The sequence below is a fragment of the Bacillus rossius genome (genome assembly GCF_032445375.1).
Source record: "Bacillus rossius redtenbacheri isolate Brsri chromosome 4 unlocalized genomic scaffold, Brsri_v3 Brsri_v3_scf4_2, whole genome shotgun sequence".
NCBI lineage: Eukaryota > Metazoa > Arthropoda > Insecta > Phasmatodea > Bacillidae > Bacillus > Bacillus rossius.
This window is the reverse complement of record NW_026962011.1, coordinates 8885527-8905500: the sequence shown is the minus strand read 5'-3', so window position 1 is coordinate 8905500 and position 19974 is coordinate 8885527. Positions and strand designations below refer to the sequence as shown.

The window sequence follows — 19974 nt, the reverse complement described above, 5'->3', positions numbered from 1 at the left end:
ACGAACCATTTTGAGCCGAAACCTAGTGAAATTGTCGAGACATTCAAGTTTCATTGAAGGGATCAAGGGGACGGCGAGTCTATCTCGCAGTATGTGGCAGAGCTGCGGCGATTATCTGTACATTGTAATTTCCCAGATCTCGAGAGGATGTTACGAGATCGCCTCGTGTGTGGTGTGCGGGATAAGATGCTGCAGCATGCCCTCCTTGCCAAACCTAAATTAACTTTTAAGGTTGTAATGGATATGGCAATTGCAGCAGAAATGACTGGGCGTAATGTGTCTTGGTATATAAGGTAGTGTGGAAGAAGTCTCGGAAGCATTGCATAAAGTGACGGTGAGTGGAACCAAGACGGTGCACCAGTTGGACAAAGGGCAAGGGGCAAGAAAAAAGTAATCAGAGGAAAGGATTTGTTGGAGATGTAACGGTGAACACTCTCCAGAACAGTGTTGTCAATGCCACACCATTTGTAACTTTTGTTCTAAGCAAGGTCATTTGGAATGGACATGCATTGCGAAAAAGAAGGGACTTACGAAAACAAAGAAAGACAGGCAAGGTTGGCATGATCGTAGTGGCACAAGTAAACCTGTTCGAGAAGGTACAAGTAAAACTTACAAAATGTCTGATCATGTGGAGCTAAAAGAGTCGGAAGAGTCACCGATTTATAGTCTGTATAGGACCACAGCTAATGCACAGCCAAAACCGCCAATGCTAATGGAGCTCAAGTTAAATGGTAAAATACATATTATGGAAATTGACTCAGGTGCAGGCCACACTATCATTATTTGGGATACATTCAAGCAGTTATGGCCTGAGAACCCGCAGTTAAATGATACTAAACTGGTGCTACAGACGTGGTCAAAAGATATGCTGAGAGTATTAGGGTCATTAGAAGCAGAGGTCAAGACTAGTAATACTGAAGCCAAACTACCGCTGCTGGTTGCTGAGGGACGAGGACAGAGTTTGTTTGGGAGGAACTGGTTTCAGCCACTAGGTATATATGTTCACAGTGTTCATGCAGTCACACAAGATGAGGTATGTAAAATGTTAAACCAACATCCACGAGTTTTTGATAATGCAGAGTTAGGCCACTATGTAGGGCCTCCAGTGACTATAGAGTTACAGCCAGATGTGAAGCCGATATTCAAGAAAATTCGTGTGGTGGTCTTCGCGTTGCGAGACAGAGCGGGTTAAGAAATTGACAGGTTAGTGGAAAGAGGGGTTTATGAACCTGTAACACATTCTGCATGGGCCACTCCCATTGTACCTATCCGTAAAGCAGATGGATCAGTACGCATCTGTGGGGACTACAAATGTACTGTGAATAACGTTTGCAAAACTAGTGTTTATCCACTTCCCACAATAAATGAAGCGTTTGCTAACCTAACGGGTGGGACTATATTTACAAAGTTAGACCTCAAGGACGCATATCTGCAGCTTTCAGTTTATGAGGCAACCTCTGAGGTGCTGACAGTAAATACAATGAAGGGGCTGTTCAAGGTGAAGCGACTACCATTCGGTGTTAGTAGTGGTTCAGCAATTTTTCAGCGACAAATGGAGATGATGTTGGCTGGGATAGCTGGGGTAGTGGTATTGTTAGATGATTATATTAGTTACTGGAAGAAATGCAGAGGAACACTGGCAGCGGGTACATGAGGTCTTGGGAAGGATATATATGGCAGGACTGCAGCTGAAAAAGTCAAAATGCAGGTTTGCTGTACACAGTGTTGTGTTTTTGGGGTAAAGAATTTATGAAGGTGTGCATCCAACACAGGAGAAGATTGAAGCGATCCACAAGGCTCCAGAACCGACATCCCGTAAAGTCATTTCTGGGTCTTTTGAACTTTTATGAGAGGTTCCTGAAGGATAAAGCTTCTGTACTAGAACCCCTTCACCGTTTATTGGATCATGGGACCCTCTGGAAATGGACACATGAACATAGTGAGGCATTTGGCAAAGCGAAAGGACTGTTGCAGTCGGATGTGGTGCTGACACACTATGATCCACAAAAGCATCTCATTCTCACCTGTGATGCTTCGGAATATGGAGTGGGCGCAGTCTTGGCCCATGTAATGGAAGATGGGTGTGAGGCACCTATTGCTTTTGGATCACGAACCTTGCATAAGCAGGAAAGAAACTACTCAACTGGATAAAGAAGCACTAGCTATTATGTTTGGAGTCGCAAAATTCCGCCAGTATGTGACAGGAAGACATAAGCGACCATAAGCCCTTACTGCGCCTATTGGATCCCACTAAGCAAACACCAGACATACTGTCTCCCCAGCTGTTGCGTTGGAGTTTGTGGCTAGCCATGTACGACTACCAGCTAGTTCACAAGGCAGGGACCAGGATTGGCCATGCTGATGCATTGAGCCGGTTGCCTATGCAGTCAGAGATGTTTAAAATTCCAGTAGTGGGTGATGTGTTGATGTTGGAAGAAATGTCAGACTTGCCAGTAAGAGCAGACAAAATAGCACAAGATACAGAGAGGATCCGACACTGGCTCAAGTTAAACGAAACACTTGTATGGGTTGGCCAGATGGAGATGTTGCAGAAAATCTTCGTCCATATGTTCGTCTTAAAGAACAATTGTCTGTCTACAAGGGTTGCATCTTGTGGGGGAACCGTGCGATTATTCCACCATCTTTAAGGTCACATTTGTTACAGGTACTGCATGCAGCACATGGAGTTGTCCAAGGTGTTAGCCCGCAGCTACATGTGGTGGCCTAAGATGGACACCGACATTGAAGCAATTGTTGGACAATGTGTGAAATGTCAGCAGCAATGAGCAAACCCCCCAAAAGTGAAAGACGTTTCTTGGATTGCAGAAACAAAACCGTGGCAAAGAATACACATAGATTTTTTTGGCCCATTTCAAGGGCAAGTGTTCCTGATAGTTATTGATGCATATTACAGGTGGCCAGAAGTCAGGAGGGTGCAGTCTATGACCTCTGCATCAGTCATCAGAGAACTAGAGACATATTCATCTCGCATGGCCTACCACATAGTATAGTGAGTGACAATGGAACAGATTTTGTGTCGGCGGAAATGAGAACTTTTCTAAAAAAGAATGAGATTCGACTAATACGAACAACACCTTTTCACCCATCTACAAACGGCCAGGCTTAAAGAATGGTACAAACTATTAAAGGGAAACTTAAGAAACTTTCGAGTGGTGATTGGCAAACAAGATTGGCTCTTATGCTGTTTTCTTTGCGGACAACACCCTGAACAGTGACTAACAAGATGCCATCAATGCTGCTGATGGGTATGTCATTGCGTACAACATTGGAACAGATACACCCAAAGGCTTGTGAGGATCGCCAAACTTTGAAAATCCCTGAAACGGTGAGATGTTTTGATATTGGAGATCCAGTGCTGTACAGGAATCACAGTGGGGCAAAAAAATGGCTGTTGGGAGTCATCAAGGCAAAGGAAGGGCCCTTGACATATGTAGTGTCAAGTAGTAGTGGACAATCATATAGGCGTCACACAGATCAGTTACTCCGAAGAGCATGGCCACAAGTTGCGGAGGGTTATTAAAAAGGGGAGACATCTAGCATCGCAGTCAATTCAGCTGGCCAGAGACAAGGGGATAATAGCAAGCAAGCAGTGCATGAGGATGTGGCAGTGGTACACTGGAAGCCTGGCTGTTCAGCTAAAGAGTCAAGACCAAGATCACCACCCCGAGAACAAGTACCACCTCCTGAGGCTCAAGACTGGGAACCTTTCAGAGGTTTCGCAGAGTGTCCTTCAGCACTACCATCTCGAGCGCCGACACCATCTATAGGGGTAGAAGAATCCGAAGACATGTTGGCATCCAGGATGGGAAATGGTTGTACAGGAAGAGGCAGTAAAGGATATGTAGTGATGGCACCTGAATGAGCATGGATTGAAGGGTACAGAATATAGAACATAAAATAATTATATAAAAAACAATACTCAATAGTTCAATAAATACTATAACCATTAAAGTGAAGTTAAGGATCACAGATAAAAGGAAATGCCTAAATATATTTTAACAAAAATTGTAAAGGAATTTGTATAAACTGAGTGCTACTGATGGCCACAGAATAGTTCCACATTAGAAATTTATTTTCTGTGATAGAAAATTACAGAAAATTATTTTCTGTGATAGAAAATTACAGAAAATTATTTTCTGTGATAGAAAATTACAGAAAATTATTTTCTGTGATAGAAAATTACAGAAAATTATTTTCTGTGATAGAAAATTACAGAAAATTATTTTCTGTGATACTATACAGATAGCTAATAAAAAGAATAACTTGTTGCAAATCTCATTACTAGATGCATTTTCAGAAATGATGCATTTAAAACTATTATAGCTTAGGCCTATCTAAAGTACTTTTCTTGTATGAGTAACCATTATATACCTAGTCTACTACAACAATACCGTAAGTAGTTACGTGAAAGTGTAAGGTCCTAGCTGCAAAAAGTTTGGTTTAACTCCTGCCACTCCGAATTTCTCTGCATTGGTCCAGTTAAACATGTAGATCCTCATCTGCAGAGGTACAGGTGTCTTCCTCCACACCTCATAATGAGCAGCGTTCGGAGTCAGCTGCAGCATCTGCAGAATGAAAGAAACTATTTCGCACTTCATACTAATAATTATCTTAAAAACATACTTTGTTAAAGAAAGTTTATTTTAATGACAGAATGTTTCCAGCAGAATAGATAGCAGGAAACCAAAATATCTGATCAAATAGCTATTTAATCTAGCATTCATTTTGGAAGTCTCCACACATGACATCCAGAAAACAATGTAATTTACAAGAATTTTATAGACAGCCTCAACCACTAAGCACTAATTTACAAAATTTAATACTTTAAAAAAATCTAGAATTATATTGGCATAACAATGCTCATCCCTAAAATATTATGTCCAGGGGGCCACAATTCTATAGGAATAATCAAACTCAAGTGAAATTGAGGCCAGCCTAGTGCCAATGAGGGAAATGAAATTGATAATGTGCTATATATATATATATATATATGAACCTGTTTAAGTTCAACTAAGCAGTGAATTTATTTACTTCTTGCTTCATAATTAATAGAATGGTGCACACACTATGCATACATTTTTTCAATTTTATCATTTTGTACTATATAAAAATGGGGGTTTTTAACTGTAGATAACAGTATTATTACAGATAGTACAAAACTTTGCTGGCATGTTGAGATTGACAGTCATTAAATTACATTCATGCAAGTGGGCATACGCTGCCAAATGTTTGTACACACAAATTAACATCGTTGGACAGTAATAGCAGGGGTTTATTTAATATTAACATGTTTGGTTCAAGTCTAACTTAGAACACGTGCATTTAGGGATAGTTCCTTTGGATTAGGTACAAAGCAACAAGCGGCACAAGAACCTGAGACTGGACGGTCACGCGATGAGTGCTTGGAAAGTGAGGTCTGTCATGCAGCTGCCTGCTGACCGAGAACATTGGTCGCATGCGGTCCGAGTTACACGATCAGATTTACGGAACATCATCTAGTTCGGGATTTAAAGCACATACTAAATTGGGTAGATAACTGTAAAGACAAGCACGGGAGATGTCTTTTACAATGCTGTGACACATTTTGGTGAAAAATTAATGTACTATGTCACTGAAACAATTAGTGCTACAATACTTTCAGTATCAACAATATAACAAATTCTGACAAAGAAATAGGGAAACAGCAAAACCAGTTTGATTATTTGACACAATCAGGTAAAAAAAAAACACAGGAAAGTAATTAAAGTAGACTGAGAATAATCCGAATATAATTCCCTACAAGAAATGGTCCGAACATTAAAAAAATTTAAATAAGACTTTGCAAGGACACAGCAATTCAAACTGTACAGAAATACTTGAGCAATTTTTTGCTAGATCTTCACTGGGAAAAATGTCAATTTAAGAGAATTATTTTGGTTAAAAAGCCCGGAATAACTGTTTGGAGAGGGTGCTATCTCAAACAAATGTGTCAATTTCGAAATACTGGTGGAACCATATTATTGTTTAAATCATGTTCATACTAGACAGCACTTATGGAAGTTTGGCATCACAATACGTAACCGTTGGGAAAGGTACACAATTACCATGCATGACCATTGAGAAAAAGGCTTTGTTCTGAATGGTTTGCTTATTTTTAAGACAAATCGTAAGTCTGCAGATAAATATGATACTAATTTTGAAAATTTTTTAATAATACCGGTATGTGAAAAGAAAATTGCCAAATTTCCCTGAAAATCTATTATAGTGTTCAGTTGAACAAAACCTACAGCTGTTGTAAATGGCCAAGTTGGCGAGACTGTTGAGAAAATATAGGTTAAGATGGCCATGATATGTAAGAGTAAGTTAGATGTGTACTAATCCGAGACATTGCAACTGTAATTAGTGTGCGTGTGATTAAGTGGCAATAATAAAAGTAATAGAGTACCAAGAGTCCTTAGCATTATTTGAGGAACCACAACATGGCGCAGTCGAAAGAACCAAATTTAACTTAAGCTAAATTCGATGTGTGAAAACAATGGCGACCAGCGGAGTGAAACTCCCACCTGACTTTGATCTCCAAAGCACGACCGCATATAACGATTGGAAGTTCTGGGAAACAGTTTGAAGACTATCTTATAAGCACAGGTCAAGATAATGTGCCCGACAAGGTTAAAATATCTCTACTTCGCAACATGATGGGAAGTGAGTCATCTCGTATACTTGTTTCACTAAACATCCCAGACCAGGAAAAAAATGTATACAAGGAAGTGAAGGCAGCAATCGAGCGGTACGTAAATCCCAGACTAAATGAGGTGTTCGAGCGCTACGTGTTCAACCAGAGGGTGCAGGAAGAAGGCGAGGGGTTAGAGCATTTCTTAACCTCGTTGCGACAGCTGGTAAAAAATTGCAACTATAACACAGCGACCGAGGAGGCAAAGGAAAGTTTGATGAGGATAAAATGCTACGTGACCGCATCGTGTTTGGCATTAGGTACAAAGGAGTCCAAGAAGCATTGCTACGGATGGATCACTTAACCTTGGAGAAAACAGCCGCACATTGTCGGGTGTGTGAGCAAAGCCGACAACAAGTACAACACATCCATAAAAACAGTGACATCGGTGAAAGTGAGTCTGTGAATGCTGTGAGGCAAAAACAGGAATGGAATACAAAATAGGGATCAAACTATCAGAGCAGCGACTTGCTCTGCAAGTGGTGCCAATCCAGGCATGGACCAAGGGCTTGTCCAGCCTATGGGAAAAAGTGCGCAAAGTGTGGGAAACAGAATCATTTTGCAAACTCATGCTGGTTGAAGACAGTGCAAGTGGTTGAAAATTGTGATTCAAATAGCTCTGACGCATCAGTGTATTGTTATACCTAACTTAGAAGTTAGTGCTAGTGCAAAGGAGGGTCAGGCTAAAACACAAGCAAATTGACATATCCCAATGAGTGGCATGAGACCATTGACATTGAAAATAGGAGAATAAAGGTAAAACTTGACACAGGGGCTCAAGTAAGTGTATTACCTTTCAAAATGTTTAAAAAGATTAACCAGCTATTCAAAATACAGCCCACCAACATCAAGTTAAAGACTTTAGATGGTCTCATAAAGCCTGTAGGGAAAGTTCTCTTACATTATCGAACTCGTGACTCTGAAACTTGGATTGAATTTGTGCTGGTAGACATGGAAATCATGCCACTGTTGGGGTTGTCAGGGTGCTTAGCTTTAAATCTTGTCAAACGTATGAATTAGGTAACCACATCTATCAAAGAGTTGTTCATAGCAGAAAACAAAGATGTTTTTCAAGGTCTTGGTTGTTTTCCACAAAAAGGTAAAATACTCATCAGGCCTGGGGTCATACCGGTAAGCAAGCCACCAAGGAGGGTGCCAATAGCTTTAAGAACGCCACTCAGAAGAATTAAGCAGGTTAGTAGATAGGAATGTCAGAGAAAAAGTGCATGTGGTTGACGAAGGGGCTTGGGTCAGTAACCTTGTGATTACAGAAAAACCAAATGGGAAAATTCTGCTATGTCTGGATCCCTCTGACCTGAATAAAAGTATTATCCGACAGTACCACTCTGTACCTCAGGTGAGTGAGGTCCCGGAAAAGCTGACAGGGAAAAAAATATTTTTCCGTCTTTGATCTCCGCGAAGGGTTTCATCAAAATCTACTAGACGAGTCCTCTCTCAAGTGTTGTTTTTCCAGCCCATATGGCACGTACCTGTACCTGTACCTGCAATTTCCATATGGAACTGCAAATGCTCCTGAACTGTTTCAAAACCATGTTGAATGTAATTTCTCAGATATTCCTAACACTGTAATTTATTTTGATGACATTTTGTGTATGGGGGAAACAGAGGAAATCCATGCTAAAGCTGTACATCAAGTCGTTGAGAGGGCTAGGGAGAGAAACATAAAATTTAACAAGGAGAAACTCCAATACAAACTACCAGAGGTTAGGTATGTACGGCACCACTTCTCACGGGATGGAATGAAGGTTGATCCCGATAGGGTTAGGGCCCTCCTAGAACTAGAGCCACCAAAAAACAAAAAAACAGCTTCAACAGGTTATTGGCATGTTCAATTATGTCCGGTGTTTTGTACCGCACATGGCCACCACAATAGCTCCATTGTGTGAACTTCTCCGGGCTGGGGTTGAGTGGCAGTGGCTCCCTGCCCACCAAGTAGCCTTTGACACACTTAAATTACACATTTCATCAGCACCTGTATTGTCCGCATTTTAACCCTCTAAAGAGACCACGCTGCAGTGTGACGCATCACAGCATGGGCTAGGGTGTTTTCTCTTCCAAGCAACTACACCAGGGAAAGGTAACCTGATGCTGGTAGCAGCAGCATCTCAAGGCTTAAATGACTGAGAAAAATTATTATCAGTCTGAAAAAGAAATGCTAGCTATTCATTTTGCCACTTTCAAATTCCACGAGTTCATATACAGATCCCATGTTAATGTCCAAACTGACCACAAGCCGCTTGTTACCATAATGGGTAAGAATATTGCCAGCATAGGTTCTCATCTTCAGTGTCTCCGTCTTAAACTTCTTAAATACTCGCTAAACGTCTACTATGTCGCAGGTAAAGACTTACATTTTGCAGGCATGATGTCTCGTTCTCACTTGAACGAAACTACTGAGGACCCAGAAATGCTAGAGCTAGTCCACATGAGTGTTCACTTACCCATGACTGATGCCAAACGGGACCTATTTCAAAAGGAAACTGCAAAGGACCCCTTACTATGCACATTAATGGAATTACATGTTAATGGCTGGCCACACGTAAGCAAGGTGACGGGGGAATGCAGTCACTACTACAAATTGTGACACGACATTCATGTCAATGATGGGATAGTCTTCTTGGCACAAAAGATCATTGTCCCCGGGTCACTACGGTTAGTTGTATTGGGGTGGGTTCACGAAGGGCATCAGGGAATCGGAAAAACACTAGCAAGAGCATGCCAGCTGTTTCATTGGCCAGGGATGTCTGTAGACATCGCGACACTGGTATCTGCATGTGCAACATGTGAAAAGTTTAGGGCTGCAAATCCTAGGGAACCCTTACTTCCTCAAGAAATACCAGAATTGCCGTATCTCAAGGTTGGAGCTGACATTCTGGAATATTCTGGTAGGGTCTATCTTGTTCTAGTAGATTATCTATCGCACTGGCTTGACCTTCACCCCAAGAATATATAAGAACTCCAAATCGGTCATCAGTGCCATGCAGAATGTATTTAACACACATGGGTTCCCCAAACACCTCATTGTCAACAACGTACCATTCCTGTCATGCGACTGCCAAAAATACTATAATTCTAAAGGGATCACATTGGCTACTAGTACTCCTCACTACCACCGATCGAATGGAATGGCAGAGAAGGCAGTAGGTATTTGCAAGATGATACTGTGCAAAATTAATGTAGAAGGGTCGGACTACAGGGACCTCGTACGAGAACCTAACCCTTCCGTGACTGGGATAAAAGCATCCCCAGCCCAAATACTGTTTAGCAGGCGCATACGAACATATATGCCTGTAAGCATCACTGAAACCCATAGTTCAGATTAATGTTCACAAATCACTTTGTGAAAAGCAAGACAGGGTGAAAAAGTGGCATGACAAAACAGCCAGGAAAACAGAAATGGAATACCAACAAGGTGATAGGGTAGTTATTAGGACAGAGAGAGAACTTATGGCAGGCAGGTGTCGTGCTTAGGAAATTTGCCGAACTCAGGTCCTACTGGATTCAAAAAGACGAAGATAGAAGGCAGGTAAGGAGAAACACCACACAAATCAAATCCTCCAAACTAAGCCTACAGAACAAGAGACAATTCCCGCGAGCCAAGCGCACAACCACATTGAAACAAAGGGAAGTCCGATGAGTGAGGAACTGATGGTTCACTACTGGAGGGATTTAAGGGGTTTGGAAGTTCTCTAGATGAGGGAATAACTGGGCTAAGATATGCAGTTGACCAAGGGGCTAAGGGGCCGATAGACTGTAAGACCAGTAAGGTGGGGGAAGAAATAGAGGGACCAGTCTCTAATAAAAAGGCTGGTACTGATGGGTACATTACCAGAAGCGGCAGAAGGGTTATAACCAAGAAACCATTTGAACTAACATAAGAAACCCCTGTAAAAGGGGAGGTGTTGTATATGGCCACGTTGGCGAGACTGTTGAGAAAATATTGGTTAAGATGGCCGTGATATGTAAGAGTAATTTAGATGTGTACTACTTCGAGACATTGTAACTGTGATTAGTGTAAGTGTGATTAAGTTGCAATAATAAATGTAATAGAGTACCAATAGTCTTTAGTATTATTTGAGGAACCACAACAGCATCGTAACTAAATAAGGCAATGATATTTATATACAATAGCGAATATTTTGTTTTAGTAAAGTGTGCCAACAAAAAAATTGTTTTATTATTTTTCTTGTTTACGCAGTGGTAACATTTGACTCCAGTTTCAATGTTCTGAAGTGTGCAGGTGCATGTGTAAAATGGATCCTGAAGCACTTTGGTAAAATCTGTTTTGTTTTTTTTGCACACAGGCAGGGGAGACACGACTCAGTCGCCCGGGAAACACATCTACAGGTACACAACACAAACAGATATTCACACACTCGCATAATTGCATAAACAAAACCCTTATGAAAAGACACAACTGTTATGGTGGCACCTCTGCAGGGCGTTCCCCTCTCGGCCAAGGCCGTTTGTTACACTTTCGCGCACGGGCGCCGGCGCACACGCAAGTCTGAAGCAGCAACGGGCAATAATGGCCTCAGAAGCCAGAGGAGCACTTGGGACGATGTCATGTTTATCTTGAAATCTTTGTGTTTCTGTTGTAAAGGTGTTTGGGACACCGCCAAGAGCCCACAAAATTAATAACATCTAGCATGTCAGACGCTGAGAGCGAACCAAGTTTTTGCACAATATGTTACACCTGGGCTACATCACGCCCTGAGACAAGATTTATAGCTGGGTCTGTGTTGCCCTGAATCACACAGTGGCAACCATAGCACTCGCCAACCTACGGTAGTGACCAAGGTGTCTGACCCTGGCACTGGGCACGAGGCACAGGTCCATTAGAAGGCAGCATGACAGTACCTTGACAACAGTGTGCTGGAAGATCTCGTCGATGTACAGGTGGCAGATGCCGCCAGCGAGCAGCAGTAAAACTCCTACGCAGAACACCAGCTTCTTCCAGCAGCCCGCCTTGAACATCGCTGGATCCCGCTGCTCCCTCAATGGCTGTGCTAGAGGGGCAAAACAGATCTCTACTAGTCTCATTACTTACTCTACTGCTACATCCTTGAGTCCCACTTCAGTAATAACCAAACAAAATCACTAAAGTTAACTGTGCTAGCAGAGATAAATATATGCTACATATAAAACATGCACTGGGGTAGTTACTGTGCCCGGCAGATAACTTGGCGTCTGAGCTCCCTAGTTCTGTCTGGAGGGGAGGGGAGGGGAGGGCGAAGAGAAAGCGATACCCTTTTGTCAAGGTCAGCGGCCAGGTTTATACTAGCAGCACAGAAAACATTCGGCGCGTGACTTCCTACACTACGGAAGTCTGTATCCACGCCCGTGGGGACCCCAGGGCGGTAAGGTTTTTTGGCTAAGAGCGCTGGGTTACCAAACCAAAAGTGAGAAATCCTATGAATTGTACTTGTACTACGTAAGTGTGACATTGTGTAAATTGCAGTGGTTGTGCTTGAATATTTGTACTCATCTGTCAGGAAAAGTAACAAACTATTATCTAAACCTGCAACGTTTTACTTAGTCCCGTCAAATATACTTACGGTGTCTGCTAATTATTATGGTTACCAAAATTAATTGACATGTTAACTCAGTAACTAGCGTAAACCAGACACGATTTATTTTGGAAAACTAGGTCACATAGTATGTAAAATAAATTTAAAACTATGATTCTCAATTCATTGTGTTCTCAAAGTTATTTTTAAAAAAAGTCTTACAAGAAAAAGTAAACGACCAAATCATTATGCAATTGTAGCTCTCCGCACGAAAGCTATATCACAGTTGATGACGCAGGAGCCAGTCTAAACCTTATCGTTCTCCGGTTTCCGTACCTAAAACGTGCTATTTAGTGCTGGATTTAGTAAACATGGAGCTTGTTATGTTATATTTGCTGCTTTAACTTCATGTCAGTCGTTTAGGAAACACCTGACTACCAAAGTTAATGGCATTTAAAAATGCTTGTGTATGTGTAGCTTTATATTTGAATGCACCTTTAATCGATTATTTATTATAAATGTAAATAATATTTGAATTGTATGTCCACTTTAGAATGCATATTATAACCTTCAAAACCTCATATATATTATATGATTTGTTTAATGTAAGTGTGAAGTTCTCTTTCCGTTATAATTGATTGTATTAGGTGACGAAAAACAAAATTAATTTAAAATTAATTACTATTATTACTATTCGATTGTCAGCATTCATAGTGTACAAACAATGCAGAACATATAACTTACAATGTTAAACTTTCCATTTAAGCCACTTTTGCGCTCTTTTGGAGTAATAGCAACTTATACCATAGAATAAACAGTTTTTATTATTTCCCGCTCCCTGCTATGTATCACTTTACAGCGCCTCTGCGAGCTGCCACCTTCGCCTTTCATTTTCGGGTATACACTGAAGGGCGATATTTTCCTAACAGCCACTACACGGCTCTCGGCTATGTGTCGCCTGCTTACCCCCTCTTCTTTCTCCGGTCCCGCTGTCCCCGCACCCCTGCGCTGAGACGCCAAAATAACTGCCGGGCATAGTAAGTTGTGTAGGTATATTTACTTGGAACATCTCAAATTGACTGCAGAAAGAAAAAAAATATTTGTAAATTTTGCAGACTTTCTGTAGCGTAAAAAGGGGTTACTTTGTGACAGGTTGGTTGACTGTGAAAATCAGTAATAAAAATTATATGGCGCTCAAATAGAAATAAATTTGATTGTAGCTGTTTCAGAATTTTTGCTGTAACCTGGCGCACCAGCATGGAAAAGTTTGGAAGACATCCTATACTTCAATTCTTCAGCAGTACACTATGTCTATTAGTTTTAGTTATTGTTTACATTATTTTGGAAACTATGCTCTGGCGATGAATGTTGGCGTGTATATGGAAAACTGGGTATTTTAGATTGAAATATATTGTTTTTTTAAAAGGTTTCAATACAACAGAACTAATTCTCACAAGGTTTGTAATTTTAATGATTGATGGAACAAAAAATTGCGACTGTGTGGTGACTGTGACAAAAACTGCTTGTCACAAAGTCACCCCAAAATGTTTTCAAAAATTCAATTTTTTTTTTTCCTTCTCAGTGCACGTAAAATAGGCTGGAACATGCCACGAACTTACAATAGACGACTGGGTGCCCGGCCATATAAAAATTACACGCAGAATCACCTTTAAGAAGCAGTGAATGCTCTAAGATAAAAAAAACTGCCCTCAGAGAAGCTTTAGAGAAGTAAGTAAATATCTCAAATTCTCTGTCTTTTGCTTATTCTAACAAAAAGTATATTTTGTTAATTTTCGGGATTGTGGTATGTATGCAGGTATGGCATACACAGAAACACACTATGGAAAAAAACCAAGGAGAAAGCAACAAAGACTGTCGGAGGTTAAACAGTGTTTAGTGAGGTGGAAGAACAGTGTTTGGAGTCACATAATTGCAATTTCTACATATGGTTTCCCAGTGACATCATTTGATCTTAGGTGTGTTGCTAAAGCGTATCTTGACCGCAGTGGAAGGACTGTAGCTTGTTTCCGCAACAACTTTCCTGGCCATGATTGGGCAATATCATTAATGAAGAGACACCAAAATGTAATCTCCCAACGAACAGAAAAGAATATAAGTTATTCCAGAGCTGCAACAGATCAAGAAGTTGTTAACAACTTTTTCGACAATCTTGAAAAAGAGGTCCAGAATGTTCCTGCTTAAAATATCTGGAACTATGACGAGACGAATCTTTTAGATGATCCAGGCAACAAGAAAATTCTCACAAAAAGGGGAACTAAGTATCCGGAACAAATATGTAATGCATCAAAGGCCTGCACATCGATAATGGTTTGTGGTAATGCTGAGGGCTTTGTAGCACCATATATGTTAACTACAAGGCAGAAAAGCTCTGATCAACATGGACAGAAGGTGGACCAGATGGTGCGCGCTACAACAGGACGAAATCTGGTTGGTTTGATCACCAATAATTTGAAGATTAGTTCACGTCACTCTTCCTGCCCATTCTTAAAAAACAAGATGGTATGAAGGTCATCATCGGTGACAATTTTAGCTCGCACATAAACCTGGAGGTTTTACGTCTATGCGAAGAAAACATAAAGTTTGTGGCTCTACCACCTAATTCGACACACTTGCTACAGCCATTAGATGTGGCATATTTTCGTCCATGAAAAGCCAACGGCGAAAGGTTCTTGCAAATTGGAAAAAGAGTGCATATGGTAGTAAGTGTGTGGCCATACCTAAGGATCAGTTCCCAAGACTGCTTAATAGCCTAATTTATGCCATTGGAAACAGTAGGTCAAATTTGAAATCAGGCTTCAAAAAGTCAGGGATATATCCTCTGGATAGGACTCAAGTCCTTACGAGAATGCCATCTTACATTTTGAACGAATTGGATCATGTGGCAGGTGTCATTGGAGATAGTTTCCTTCAAAAGCTTGAAGAGACACAAAATGCAGTAACACAAAAAAGAACAGTACAAAGGCGCAAGAAGTTGAATGTCCCTCCTGGGAAAAGTATTGGCTCAAGCGATATTGGTGTAGGTGATGTACCTGCCAGGACGTCCACAGCATGTGAAAATGTTGAAAGTCAACATCGCATTAGTGAAATGACACGTCCGAGAGCATTATCAGTACACATTCGATAAAAGGGCTATAAATAGTTAAGAAAGCAGTAGAGAATTTTCTGTGCACAATAGCGATAAAGGCATGGACACCAGTTCATTTCAGGATGATTCTGATGAACCACGTGACGAAAGAACCATTACCAGTACATCCAACAAACAACATGTTGATGGGGTAGACATACAACCAGGAAAATATGTGCTGGTTACATATGAGGATCGTCTGTATCCAGGGATTATCACCAGCAAAACTGCCAATGGGTACACGGTTAAGGCAATGGTGAAAAGTAAAAAAAAAAAATTGGAAATGGCCTACAGTACAGGATGTGATCGAGTATTCTCAAGATGAAATTGTTCAGCTAATTAACACTCCAAAGCAAATGGGGTCCCAGGGTGTCTTCAGAGTGGCTGAAGCAAACATTTACAGTGAAGATGTATGGTGAAGGAACAGCCTGTTACAATGAACATGTGTGGTGAAGTAAAACCCAGTTTGTGTTTTAAAATGTTTTAATTTTCAACATATTACATGTGGGAAATATCTAGTTTAAGTTTGAGATCACAGTTAAGGGTTGACCAGTGGCGTAGCTAAGGTGACTGGCACCCCTGGCCAGACTTGAAAATGGCACCACCTTGGGATTCAAGCAGTGAGTGGGGAAGGGGGGGAAGGGGGGGAAGGGGGGGGGGGTCAGTAACTTAAAAAAAATGTAAATTTAGACAAACTGATTTTATCAAGTGGATTAATTGGAAATAATAGTTATTGTGTTAAAAACTTTACAAGTTAAGTGTAATATAAGTTAGGTTCTTGGCACATAAATATTTATTTGAGAATCGTTTGCAGCTTTTGTTTACTAAAAAAAAAAATCTGTACTCAAATCAAATCAGACCAAATCAGATTTATTCCCACAAAAATCACATTTATAGTTAATCACTATGGCTTAACAATCTAAACAGAATGTGTAAATAGAATTTTTATAAATGTGTACTATTACAATGTTTTGTCTTTATACTCTCAAAAGAACTACGTAGAACAGGGTGAATTGATGTAGTTCCAAAATTTGAAATGCAATGTAGCATGTAGTTTTATTCCCTAGTGATTTAGTACTACATAATATTCCAGATAACTCATTCAAGTAATATCTCATGTAATTTAAGTTTTATTTCCTATTTGAAGTTTTTTTTAAATAAAAACTGCATGTATCAGTTCACCCCAGCAATGTGGGTGAACTGATACTAGGTATAAATTTCAATGTGTATCAATTTGTAAGGCCGTTGGGGTGAACTGAGGCACATTTTAAGTTTAAAAAATGTTTAATTTATATATGGGTAAAATTTTACATAAAACATGCAACTATGACAGCATAAATTTATGCACTGTAACAAATAGATTTTAAGACATAATTAATTTTCAAAATTAAAAATCTTATTTCATTTGCCTGAATAGAATGTTAATGTACGCTAAAAATTTACTTTATATCCTTAGTTTTCATTAAAAAAACTTTAGAAAATTGAAGACATCCATAACTGAGAACAGACTGGAAGGTAGACTACACTACATTCCTTGATTTCAGGTCAAATGAAAATATCTTTGTGGCATCTGTAAGATTTCAAAAAACTCACTTCTACTGTCCTTGAACTCCCATCACTATTTTCCAGTATATTAGTCACTTGTGCTGCATAGTTTCTCCTTTCTTGTAATTTGGTCCTTCAGTTGCACAACCACGAAATCACCCAAGATTAAGGTCTGATAGTTACATGGAACTTCTGGTTCTGTTTCCATTTCTTTATTTCTCTCCTTGGAGGTAGAGACATGGCTGGCATCAAGATCTTCGTTTTCATTACTACTATAATCACTGCAACTGGATGAAATTTCAGACCTCCCTGATGTCGATTGATCCTCACCAACATTCTGGACATTTTCTCCTGCTTCAACTTGCAGTTTGACTTTTCGATAAGTTCTTGGTCTTGGTTTCTGTTTTCCATATCGGAATTCTCTCAATAAGCATAGCATACTGTCATTCATGCTCTCTTTTACAGGATTTGCATCGACCCCTTTGGTTTTTGATGCAAATTCTTACATTTTCTATATAAATTCATTTTGTCTATTCCATATTTATCGGATGCCTCTCGGTATGTAAGATTCCCATTCTGGACCTCGTTAACTGCTTTGTTTAAGTTATCTATTCTGATAACTTTCATCGGTTTTGTACCTGGAGGCCTTTTGTAATATATAGGCATCTTATTTGGCCATGAAAATATAAATGCAATGACATTTTAATCAATTTTTAGTTGATGGGGTGAACTGATACATGTATCACTTCACCCCAGTTCAGACATGAAATGTTTAAAAAATTAAACATTTAGTAGCTTTTAATTTTAAAATAACAATAATCAGACATTAACAGAAAATATATGGCTTACCTATTTACATAAGTCCAGATCAATCAATGCACTGGAACCTACTTTGGCAAATAAAGTTTCCAGACCTTCAAAATATGTTTACTGTATTGTTCTTTATTACACTGTTTGATTTTGTCTCCAATAATTTCGTACTACATACATGTGTATAGACCCTCCACAATCTTGGTAACTGCCAGGTTAGCCAACCATTACATCATTACTTACTACATCTCCCTTTATACAAAACTAAGATTTCTTTTTTAAATTAATACAGTTATCACTGTGAAGTTTATTTCATTCTGTAGTCCTCAAGGTAATGCGGTGTCTTCTTGGTCATCCTCTTTGGTCTGTGTACCGACTCAATAAATGGATCTCGATCTATTCTCACTCCTGCGGTCTCCCTATGTTCAGGTCCAAATCCTTTGAACCCCTCTTTCTGTTCACTCCCGACACTGGGTTCCTCTTCCACTTCGCCGCCCCTTCCACTACCTTGAACAGTCTGCTCTGGGTTCATCCTCATCACACGTTTGTCTGACCAATAGCATTGGTTGTACATATTCGAGTTCTGCTGTGGTTCTTTCTGCTGGTACTCCCTGCTCACCCAGGACTTCTTTAAATTATGTGTGTTTCTCCTCTATTTTTCCTTGTTCATATTGAATTAACGCAAAGTGTGGGCTTCCTTCTTCTCCAAACACCTTTGCTGGTTTAACACTCTTATCCCAGTAAACAACATTGTCACCGTTTTAAAGACCAAAGTTTCTAGTTTGAGCATTTTTATCATAATATGTTTTGTTGTGGGTGTCCTGTGGGTGACTGCACATCACTGAAGTTGTGCACGACTCTGGGTTTTAGCAATGTGTCACGTATCGGTAGCTGGGTCCGTGTTCTTCTGCCGAACAGAAGCTGAGCTGGGCTAGCATTCTAGCCCATCACTGGGATGTTGCGGTACTCCAACAGCATGTTGTGTAGGTCAAGTAGACTGTTTGCATTTCTTCAGCATGCTCTTACATATTCCTACCGCACGTTCAGCCAAGCCATTGCTTCTAGGATAGTATGGGCTGGAAGTTTGCATTTTGAAACCATACTTTTCACTAAACTCCCTGAAGTGCTTAGAGTTGAAAGGTGTGTTGTCAGTTACCATAATACTCGGTATACCATGAGTAGTGAAAATTATTTTTAGAACCTTCACAATGTTATGTGCATCTTTTGACCGCAGTGGCACTAACTCTATCCACTTGGAGTAATTATCGTACAGGACAAGATAAGAACAGGAGTCAAATTCTAAAATGTCACATGCAATCTTGTAGAATGGCAGTGTCTGTGGTTCCTGCAAGATCATTGGTTCTTTCGGGTTGCGGGCACTAAATATTTCACACAAGCTACATTTGGCTATGTAGTTTTCAATATACACATCCATGCCTGGCCAGTAGAAGAGGGATTTACCTATGGCCTTCGTTTTGGTCACCCCAAAATGAGATTAGCGAAGATTTTGCAACAAAAATCCTCTCAGAGAAACGGGCACAACAATTCTGACCCCTAGAAACACTAGTCCATCCTCTACTGTGATGTCATTTCTCAGCTTGTAATACATCTTAGCAATATTTGGTACCTTAGTTCTAGAAGTTGGCCAACCCCTCAAAAATAATTTGTTCAATTCCCTTAAGACCGCTTCCTTGTCCGTTTCTTGTTGAACGATCCTTTTTCTTTCGTCTTGAATATTGATTGTGTGCAATATTTCATTTAGGGACACTTCAACGTCATTCACTGCAGCCTTCGAGCAAGCCCTACTCAGGGCATCAGCCACAAACAATTTTGAGCCAGGGATGTATTCCAATTTAAGCTTGTATACGCTGAGCTTAAGTTTAATGGATTGAAGTCTTTTGGATGGAATTTTGTGAATGTCTTTCTTCATTATTAACAGTGGCTAATCTGAACGATAACCTCGCGTCCATATACATATTGATGGAACTTTTTGCAAGCAAATAAAATTGCTAAAAACTCTTTGTCGATTTGTCCATAATTTACTTCCGTTGGCGAGAGGCACTTTGATGAATAGCACACTGGCTTGCTGTCTTGGAGGAGGACACAGCCTATGCCTTCTTTGCTACTATAGGTTTGGATTACAATTTCTTTTGCATCGTCAAATGTTTGCAAGAGTGGCTCTGTGACTAATATAGTTGTCAATCTTTCAATGC

The 19974-nt window shown here is 40.1% G+C and overlaps 1 protein-coding gene across 3 annotated transcripts in view; it reads right to left on the bottom strand.

Annotated features, from left to right (window-relative positions):
- LOC134542263 (protein peste-like) overlaps positions 1 to 19974 on the bottom strand; it is a 115580-nt gene that overhangs the window by 52566 nt on the left and 43040 nt on the right. For all 3 annotated transcript variants that reach the window (XM_063386380.1, XM_063386378.1, XM_063386379.1), the window contains exons 2-3: positions 11612 to 11760; positions 4426 to 4586 (exon numbers count right to left, since the gene is read on the bottom strand). In XM_063386380.1, coding sequence (XP_063242450.1) covers positions 4426 to 4586; positions 11612 to 11728 — 278 coding nt within the window. In that variant the 5' untranslated portion in view covers positions 11729 to 11760. The remainder of the gene's footprint in view (positions 1 to 4425; positions 4587 to 11611; positions 11761 to 19974) is intronic.